The sequence below is a fragment of the Pinus tabuliformis genome, chromosome 1_2 (assembly GCF_031772625.1).
Source record: "Pinus tabuliformis cultivar Carrire ecotype Pingquan chromosome 1_2, CPIR1, whole genome shotgun sequence".
In the NCBI taxonomy this organism is placed as follows: Eukaryota; Viridiplantae; Streptophyta; class Pinopsida; order Pinales; family Pinaceae; genus Pinus; species Pinus tabuliformis.
The window spans coordinates 661545234-661556189 of record NC_142298.1 but is presented as its reverse complement, the minus strand read 5'-3'; the positions used below and the strand labels follow the sequence as shown (position 1 = coordinate 661556189).

The window sequence follows — 10956 nt, the reverse complement described above, 5'->3', positions numbered from 1 at the left end:
GGACGATAATTTTATACAGAAGCATCCAAAACTCATCAAGCATTGAGAACAACACCTTCTGAAGGAGAGGGGCATATTAGGTCCGTATACTACTAGTGTAACCCGTTATTGTTATTAGTCCAATCCCCTTATTATATTAGTGTGCCCATGTAGTCCCCATGTTGTTATTATTGTGCCCCGTAGAAGCCCGCTATTTTTATTGTTGTGCCCTTACATTATTATTGTTATGTTGACTATGATTATATTATGACCCCGTAGACTCCTATATATAGAAAGGAGGTCTTGTCATTTGTATGATCCAAAAATTACTCATTTGTGTAATTTAAAGGAGGTTCCCCCTCGAAGAGGCTAATTTTGAAGTCGTTGATCTATCTTTTATTCTATTTTGTGAGCTCGTTACATAACATATGGGCACGAGAGGAAAGGATCTAATATTTTAATACTCTTCCTCTATGTATTGAGGAAACAATGTCATTGCTTTTTATTTAATTTTTCTATACAGTAAGTGAGAATTTATATATCTGGAAAAATAGTGAAATGTTGGTAGATTCTCATTGAATCTAAAGAGTTCGAATTGACCACATATAGTCATAGGAGATTACATGGTCAGACGTTGTTTTTATTTGCACCCACGACCCATTAGTGCTACACTGGAGTAGGGTAGGGAAGTCATGGTCACGCCTTGAGTCGAATAAGGCTTGCCCCATGGATTCTTGATGGTATCCTTATATTCTCCATGTCTCTTCTCAGTGTTAAAATTCATCGAGATGAAGGGGAATGGAATCGAAAGGGAAATATTCTTATTTTGTGGTGATTTTGAAGAACGGTGAATTAGTTGATACATATTCAAGAATCGGAAACTTTACTGCTGTGTACCATGGTTGAAATCTTCATGATTAAATAGGGGCATTAAGACTCTAGTTGCATATAAATGGCATAGAGAGATAATTATGTTTACCAATTTTCTTGAAAGAAGATATGTATGCTTATTTTTCTAGTTCTTGAAAATGAATATGTGTTAATTTTTCAGATATAAAATAATTAGTTTTCTTAGAAAATAGTTAGCTTTCTTAGAAAGTAACACATTTTCATATGTATAGAAAAAATAGCTATTAAATTTGTTCTCTTGGAAAAGAGAACGTGCTTATGTATACAAAAGAAATAACTATAGAGTTAGATTTTCTTTAAAGAGAATCAGGTGTTGCATGCACAAAAATGTCTATTCTAAAAGAATGTCTAATGTGTAAATTATCTTGAAAGGAAATATGTATTTAGATGCAAAAAAAGAATGCATCTGAATGTCATTTTCATAAAATATTTATCATGATTTCAAAAGAAAGCATACGAATTCTTGTGCATGAAAAAAATAGGGTCTAGTTTATTTTCTTAAAAGGTTGCATATGAATCTTGTGCATGTGTGCATTCTAGTTTACTTGAAAATATTATGTGTTTGCACACATGAAAAGATACATGTGTTTTATTGTGTTATACTTTATGAAAAGAATATATGATTATTTTTATATAGTATCTTGAAAATAACATGTGCTTATATGCATATAAATAAAAATGATTTTCCTAATTTCTTATAAAATAATATGGGTTGAGGTGCACAAAACAATAGCCATCATATTAATTTCTCTCAAAGAGAATATGTTTTTATGTACATAAAAAGATTAGCTATTGTGTTAGTGTTCTTGGAAAAAGAAAATGTGTTTAATGCATATAGGTAATGGTTGTCGTGTTAGATTTCTTGGGAGAGAATTGTGTGTTTACATGCACAAAGATCATAATTGATGTGCTAGTTTCTTTTAAAGTAAAGTACATGAAATGGTTATTCTTTTGAAAAGAATGTTTTTTATGCAAGAAATAATAGTGAGTGTCATGTTTTACTTGAAAATATGTCCTTCTTCTTGTGTGAATAGATGGGGTTAAGCATGGAAGTTCTCTTAAATACTACCATGTTATTGGAGGTAGAAGAAGAATGTAGCTATTTCCCTTTGTTGTGATATGTGTGAAGGAGGGATAAGTGAGAATGCCTTGGTAATATTTATGGATTTTACCTTATGTATGTTAGTTATGGATGGACCAACATGTGTCATAACAATACATTTGTAAAGATAAGTAAACATGATTTGGTATTTATGTGTTTTTAGTTAATGCTAATAAATAGGCATGTCTCAATACTTGCTATGTGTTTTATCTACACAAGAAAATATGTTTGAAGCATCACTAAGAAATATTTATTATTCTTTGATTAATATTTTATGTAATCACGATATCAAAGATTTATTATGGTAGTAATGACATGGAAGGAGTGTGACTTATGCAAAGGATTGATTATGTTTAACATTATGTTAGGCAAAGGAATAAAAATCCATGCAGATTGAGGAAGGTCACCTGCAGGATAATCCACTAATGGAAACAACCAGGTTACAAAGATATAATGTTTGACAATTTGTGGGTAAAATATATCATGATTAATGTAATAGATTCTAGCTAGTTATGTTTTATTTAATATTATTTTTCTTTATAATATTTATGACAATGGTCAAGGGATGAACTCCCTTACAACAATTTATTGATGGGTGAACACTCTCATGGAATGTTCAATAAAATTAAACATTTGTTGGCTTACACCCTATGCGGTTTCCAGGGTATATTGGTGTCCAATGATGTGTTTTCCATTTTTTTCATTCTAATGTTGTTGCTTCCTTACATTACATTAACACTTACATCATAAAACATGTCATTAACTAGCTTAATGAAATGAATAATTATAATGATGTAAAATTACAACAAGGAGCTTATGATAATATTTTATAACAATGAATACTATGTTATGTAACTTACTATTTCTTTACTAAAATTACTCTATGTAATGATGAATATTTTATTAAATGGTCAATGAAGGAATATGGAATAGTAATTCGAAAAGTTACATGTTGGTAAATTTTGTAAAAACATTCTAATACTATGTGTTTTTACACAAGGTTTACTAGGCGATGTCACCAGTGGTATCAAATAAAAAGGTTGTAACGCTAGTGCCTTTTGGGAATCCCTAAGCGAAAAAAGGAGAAGTATCGTGCTAATGGGCATCATCTTAGGTATGATTCTAGAAAATTACTTGACGATGTATGTAGTAGATTGACATGAGATGCATGATGTATGTTAATAACCACATTAAAGACTAGTAAGCGATAATATCTACTTCAAACTGTGCTTATGACATTTGAATCTTTATGTGGATAAAAGAAAATAAAACCTTTGTTGCATGTATGACCAATCCTAAGCACTCACTAGCGACAATGTGGATTCACTACCAACCTTTGCATGCATACTATTATGATAATGCTTATGGTATATTTAAATAAAATGATTAAAGTTATAATGCATTGCTAATAAAAGAATGAATGCATATATTTTTCTATGTGAAATAAATGAATGTAGAAAGGTGGGGGTTATCCGTGAAGAGGACAATATAATGTTTAAAATACATTGAAAGAACCCCTTTAGATGTTAAAGATAAACAACGGGTCAAGTATTAAGTCTTGACCGTAATGGTTAATTGACGATTGACTCTTGGCATGGATTTGGATTGGATTTAATATGATTGGTAGCATTGATTATTTTTTCATGACTAAGTATTAAACTTATATGGATGAATTAGTTTTTATTGAAGATTGTTACAACTTGTAAACAAAGTGATTGTGATAGTTTACTTCATGTTGTTGGTCTATTAGTGAAAATACACTGTTGAATTTGGGGTTATTACAATAATATTTTTCAAAACTTACACATTAATCTTAGATAATTGTTTTGCATGAATAAAACTTTGCTTATGGTTTTATGCATAACAATATTATATGCAAGAAAATACAATGATTGCGAAAGTGGATACTTGTTTAAAAAATGCATATATATGGCTGCAAGTTTTTGAAGGTTACAACGAACTTCGATTATGATATAGTAGTCTCATTAAAGTGACTAACTTAATGTTCTACCAAATCAATGATAGAACTAGTGTAATAAAATGTTGTTTGATTATGTGGTTTATTCAAAACTTTACAATTCTACAAATTGATGATTCAACAACTATGCTAGCGGGTATGTATCCTACATCTAGCAAATATGTTAATTCATCATTTAGAAATTTATCTAATGCATGTGAATGCTACGGTGACATTACATTGATTATCATTAGTTAGGTCTGTTTTTTTGTATACATGTGTCTTTATTGTCATCACTAAACGAAAATTTGAATCGCGCTAAATCTGTTGGCATTACTAATTTGTTTAATCAATAAACGTTGGTGTGATTGACTTGAATTTGGTAATTATACATAATGATTGTTGATTAGATGCATATTCATAAATGAAAGGTCATTTTTCAAGAGTTAGAACTATGGGAATATCAATGATTAACTATTGTTTTGGAAAAATAACTTCATGAAAGCTTTGTTTTAAATTTCCTTAGACATAGCATCTAGAAGATGTGTCCTTATTTGTTATGCTTACTTTTAATGCATGAAAGTGGTTTATGAAAAGTAATAGGACTAATACCTTTTTACATTGTTAAATTATTGAGAACATAGATTCATGTGAAAGTGAAATGCATCTTGAATGTATTTGAAAAAATGTTTTGTGCATAACAATGTTTTATAAAATATATTATTTTATTAAAAACAATTGTGACTAATGTTGTTGATGTGATTAAGCGCGGGTAGCTTAATGGCAGCATAAGAACCTATGAAAGGTAAAATGTTGAAATGTGATTTGCAACTGCAAATGAGAAGGTATAATGTTATGATATGCAAGATATGGTAATGTTTTTCTAAATTGCATGATAGTTATTATGTGGAAAAATTGAAATCAATACCACATGTATGACATGTGATGTCAGTCATGATTTCTTATCAATTTAATTTTACAGATTATGGGATCTATGCTTGGGGTCAAGTATGAATGCATGATGTACATAAATGTTTATCTATTTTAATATTAATGTGAATATGGGAAGTTATGTGAATTACAGTGGGAAAAGGTTAAAAAAAGATAATTTCGCATTCCAGATAGTTATAGGGTAGTCGTGAAAGGACAAGGAGGCCTTAGGTAAAGGTGCTTTCCTTCCCAGATTTCCACTCCCTAGAGATAGATGATCTCAGTAAGCGAAAAGAGTAGGCCAATATGGTGAGAGGGGAAAAGCCTGAGGAAACTCTGTTGATTTAGGAGCTTGTGGAAAAGGCCCAAATTCCTCATAGATGAGATGTTTTCAAAGGAATGGGTAGGACGCTTCCAAGAGGAATCCTATATTGGACCCTGTGTGTTTATTGGAATTCTTGAGCTAGGTGGCCAATGGAATTCCAGATTGAACCTTGTGTGGTCAAAGAAATCCTAGGCTGGACCTAGTACGGTTGGAGAGCCCCAGGTGGACTTGGTGTGGTTTTTGTTAGAGAACTATTTTGGTATGAAGTTGGCTTAATCTAGTTGTTAAAACTAGTTCCCATTGGTTAGGAGGAGCGTTCTTTAACCCAATGTGGTTTTCTTACCAGACTAAGTTAGCAAATTAGTAAGTTATGCATTAAAAATTAATTTTTTATATGATTGTGTAAAAATTTATGTACATCTTAACAAGAAAGGATCCCAATGCTCGGAAAGGAATTACTGGAAGTGTAAGTACCTTTATTGTATTACCAATATTGTGAATGTCTTTAGCATGGGCTAAGACAGTATGCACTTGGTGGAATTATTGATCATTTTGATGATTAAAGAGCTAGGTGCTCTTTGAGTACTTGTATAAGTACCGTGTGGATTCCTTTAGAGGGGACTAAGATATATGCATTTGATGTAGTTATTGATCATTTTGATGATTAGAGAGCTAGGTGTTCTTTGAGTACTTATGGAAGTATTGCGATTAAAATATCACCTAGTGTTGCATATAATTAATGATTGAAAATATTGTCATTACTGTAATTATATTTTTTAATCATATATTACAGGGTGCTTGTTATTGGGTTGTTAGACCACTCTTAGACTACATTCCATGGTTGATAAACCACTTGTGTTTGAAATTATCATGTAAAGTTACCATGGTTCCTGAGAGTAATTGGTAAGTAATAGTAAGTTGGTAGAGAGACTTTGTTTTGTTTATATGAAATTGAATAATTTCTAAAGTTATTGAAAGTAAAAAATGAATAATTTTATAGCTATAAATTCTTATTATTATAGATAAAAACATTATTGTTTCGGGCCGAGTCCAATTTAAAGAATTTGATCTCTCCAGCCTCTGGCACCCAAGGCAGCTGAGAAAAAGATCGCTGAGAAGAAAAACTCTGTATCAGAAAAAACCTACTCCCAAGGCCGAGAAGAAGCTGCCCAAGGAAGGGGGAGAGAAGAAAGGAAAGAAGAAGCATAAGAAGAGCGTGGAAACCTACAAGATCTATATCTTCAAGGTTCTCAAGCAGGTCCACCCTGACATTGGCATTTCCAGCAAATCCATGGGAATCATGAACTCTTTCATCAATGATATCTTTGAGAAATTGGCCGGCGAGGCATCGAGACTTGCTCGCATCAACAAGAAGCCCACCATTGCCTCTCGGCAGATTCAGACTGCAGTGAGGCTTGCTCTTCTAGGTGAGCTCGCCCAGCACACCGTCTCTGAGGGAACCAAGGCCGTCACAAAGTTCACCAGCAGTTGATTTAGGTACGTTTCTAAGTTAAAAAAACATTATTGTTTCATTTATTAGTATTTCCTAGAAAAAAATCCTTCATTTTGAAGGCAAGTATCCCCTTTTATTTGTTTAGATTGTTATATCATGAGTAAAAATTAATGATAAACGCCAAGGATGGTGTTATCTTTAAGGACGAGAGTATGTAATATCCCTTCGAAGCTTATAAATATTATTAATTACGATGTTAATTACCATTTTTTACATGTGATGAAACTGTTGGAAACCAAGAACCATTGTCAATTAGTTTCAGGCCAAGAAACTGTTTCACATATAGTGCATGCATAAGAGGGAAGGATATAATATTTTAATACTCTTCCTCTATGTATTGAGGCAACAAGTCATTTCTTTTTATTTAATTTTTCTATATAATAAGTGAGAATTTATATATCTAGAAGAACAATGAAGCATTGGTAGATTCTCATTTCATCTAAACAATTGGAATTGAGCACATAGACTTGTAGGAGAGTAGGTGGTTAGACATTGTCGTTCTCTACACCCAAGACATATTAGTGCTACACTGGAGTAGGGAAGGGAAGTCATGGTTGTGCCTTGAGTTGAACAATCCTTTCCCCATGGATACTCGGTGGTGTCCTTATAATCTCCATGTCTCTTCTCAGTGATGAAATTTGTCGAGATGAAGGGTAAGTGATTCGAAAGGGAAATCTTCCAATTTTCTCGTGATTGTGAAGAACGGGGCATTAGTTGCTACATGTTCAATAATTGAAAGATTTATTGTTTTGTACCATGGTTGCAATATTCACGATTAAAGTGGGGCATTAAGACTCTAGTTGCATCCAAATGAAAGAGAGAGATAAGTGTCTCTGCCAATTTTTTGAAAGAAGATAGATATATGTTTATTCCTCCAATTCTTTAAAATGAATGTGTGTTAATTTTACACATAGAAAATAATTAGTTTTCTTGGAAAAGAACACTTATTCATATGCATAGAAACAATAGCTATTACATTAGTTCTCTTGGAAAAGATAACATGTCTATATATACAAATGACTTAGCGATTGAGTTAGATTTTGTTTAAAGAGAAATAGGTGTTTCATGCACAAAAATGGCTATTATGAAAGAATAACTACTTTGTAGATTTTCTTGAAAAGAAATATGTATTTACATGCACAAAAATAATGCATCTAAATGTCATTTCCATAAAAGATTAGTAACAATTGGAAAAAAATACATGAATTCTTGTGCATGAAAAAAAATGTCAGGTTTATTTTCCTAAAAGGTTGCAACTGAATCTTGTGCATAAGCGGATTTTAGATTAAGTGAAAATATTATGTGCTTTCATGCATGAAATAATAGCTATTATGCATTTGATTTCTTCAAAAAGAGACATGTGTTTGCATGCATGAAAGAATAGTTATTGTGTTTTTGATTTCTTGGAAAAGAAACATGCGTTTTACTATGTTATACTTTTTGAAAAGAATATGTGATTATTTTAATATTGTATCTTGAAAAGAACATGTGTTTATACGCACATAAATAATAGTTATTTTACTAAGTTCTTGGAAAATAATATGCGTTGAGATGCGCAAAACAATAACCATCATATATATTTATCTTAAAGAGAATATGTGTTTATGTACATAAAAAGATGAGTTATTGTGTTAATGTTCTTGGAAAAAGAACATGGGTTTATATGCATAGAAGTAATGGTTTTTTTTTAATTTATTCGAAAATAAATGTGTGTTTACATGCACAAAGAACATAATTGATGTGCTAGTTTCATTTAATGTGTGGTACTTGCAATGATTTTTCTTTTGAAGAGAATGTCTTGTGTGCAAGAAATAATAGTGATTATGGTATTTAAGTTGAAAACACTCCCTTCTTCTTGCACAAAGAGATGGGGATAACCATGAAAGTTCTCTTAAATAATATTATGTTCTTGGAGGTAGATGTATAATGTAACTATGTGGAGGGACAATTGAACATGGCTTGGTAATCTTTATGTATTTTACCTTATGCATGTGTGTTATGGATATACCAACATATGTCATAACCATATATGTGTAAAGATAAGTAGACATGTTTTGGTAGTTATGTTCTTTTAGTTAATGTTAATAAAGAGGGATGTGTCGATACCTGGTATGTGTTTTATGTATACACAAGAAAATATGTTTAAATAATAACTAATAAATATTTATTATTGGCTTGATTAATGTTTTATCTAATCATGGTATCAAAGTTTGCTAACGGTAGCAATGGCAAGGAAGGATTGTGACTTATGCAAAGGATAGATTATGTTTAACATTATGGCATAGACATGTTTTAGTAGTTATGTGCTTTTAGTTAATGTTAACAAAGAGGCATGTGTCAATACTTGGTATGTGTTTTATGTATGTACAAGAGAATATGTTTAAAGAATAACCAATAAAAAAATATTATTGGTTTGATTAATATTTTATCTAATCATGGTATCAAAGTTTGCTGATGGTAGCAATGACAGGGAAGGATTGTGTCTTATGCAAAGAATAGATTATGTTTTTCATTATGGAAGGAAAAAAACTAATGATCAATGCAAATTGAGAAAGGCTAGTTGTAGGATAATCCATCGATGGAAACAACCAAGTCAAAAAGATATAATGTTTGAGGATTTGTGGGTAAAATATATCATGATTAATGTAATAGCTTCTAGCTAGTTATGTTGTATTTAAGATGATATTGCTTTCTGAGATTTTATGACAATGGTCAAGGGATGTCCGTTCCAATGATAATGATGTAAGATTACAATAGGAAACTTATGATAATATGTTATAATAGTGGATGTTATGCTATATAACTTATTATTACTAAATTTACTCTATGTAATGCTAAAGAAATATGGAATAGTAATTTGGAAAGTTACATGTTGGTTTGTTTCGTAAATATTTTATAATCCTATCTGTTTTTATACGAGGTTTTCTAGGGGATATTACAACATATCTAGAGGCAACCAACCTAGGGAATTGACCTTGAAACCCTTTGCTTGACCAACATAATTCCCCACCACTAAAAATAACCTACAAAACTATAAACCACACACAACTATATATATATATATATATATATATATATATATATATATATATATATATATATATATCTATTTGGATAGAGGATGGTTGCGTGTGTTGTTAATGTATTCTTAAGTGTTAAGACATATATTCAATTCCCTTATTCCTGGACATGACCATAATGTAACCTCACCAATACTAAACTTAGTATATATATATATATATAAATTTTGATTATTATTAAAATATTTTTATTTCCATTAAAACAATATTTTCATATATATAATTTTATTTTATTTAACATTTACTTCTCCCATCTTTTTATCTTTTTATTTTACATATGAAAGACTTTTTTTTATCTTAATTAGAATAACATATAATAAAATTATTATAATTTATTATAAAATTATGTTTTATTCAAATCAACATATTAATTGCTTAATTTTATAATAATTATTTTGAAATTTAAAAAAACAATACATTATCACCCCAAAAAATATGAAATACAAATATAAAATATTAAAATATAAACGTAAAATTTTAATTAAATGTATTCTTACATTTTCATCATTAACACCAATATATCTTGAAAACCCTAAAATGTATCTAAAAACAAAATTCAAATAAAATCTACCATTTCTTCTTTTTAACCAATAAAACATTTACATGAATATCTTCGATTTATATGAATATAGGAAAAGAGATATAATAATTTGATGAAAGGAGATCTGGGTATAAGCCCAAAATCCCCTCTCTTAAATAAAACTCAGCCCTTGGACCTGTGGATATGGCCACAAAGTCCTATCGGAAGCTTTCCTTAGGTTTTCAGCCTTATATAACCATGGACTTACATTAAATAATCAAAAGCCACCTTTTATCGGTGCTTTAATCACCCAGCGGAAGCCACCAACCGAGCCTTTAATCAACCATCACCCAAGCGCTTTAATCAACCCGCCACACAGGCTTTATATATGTGTCAATATACAGAGCCAGCAATAAAACCCACTAAAACCAACACACGCGGATCTCAAATATTATATGGTCGCCTTCATAAATTTCGGCAGTTCCGAGATTTCGGCAATCTCAAATAACTTCTTAAGCCTGACCTCTGACGACGTGCGGACCCGATACCTCTCTTATACTCCTTTATATAATACTTCGGCTCTGAAGTTCGGAGCTCACCACTTCCCCGTGCTGAGGGTTCCTTTCAGACCCGAAAGGTTT

General features: G+C 31.0%; 1 protein-coding gene across 1 annotated transcript; it reads left to right on the top strand.

Annotated features, from left to right (window-relative positions):
* Positions 1–6085: 6085 nt before the first annotated feature.
* On the top strand, positions 6086–6694 carry LOC149207424 (histone H2B.11-like). Its single transcript, XM_089398037.1, has 2 exons — positions 6086–6098; positions 6225–6694. Exons 1-2 carry the CDS (start codon positions 6086–6088, stop codon positions 6692–6694), a joined length of 483 nt encoding a protein of 160 aa, XP_089254163.1.
* Positions 6695–10956: the final 4262 nt, after the last annotated feature.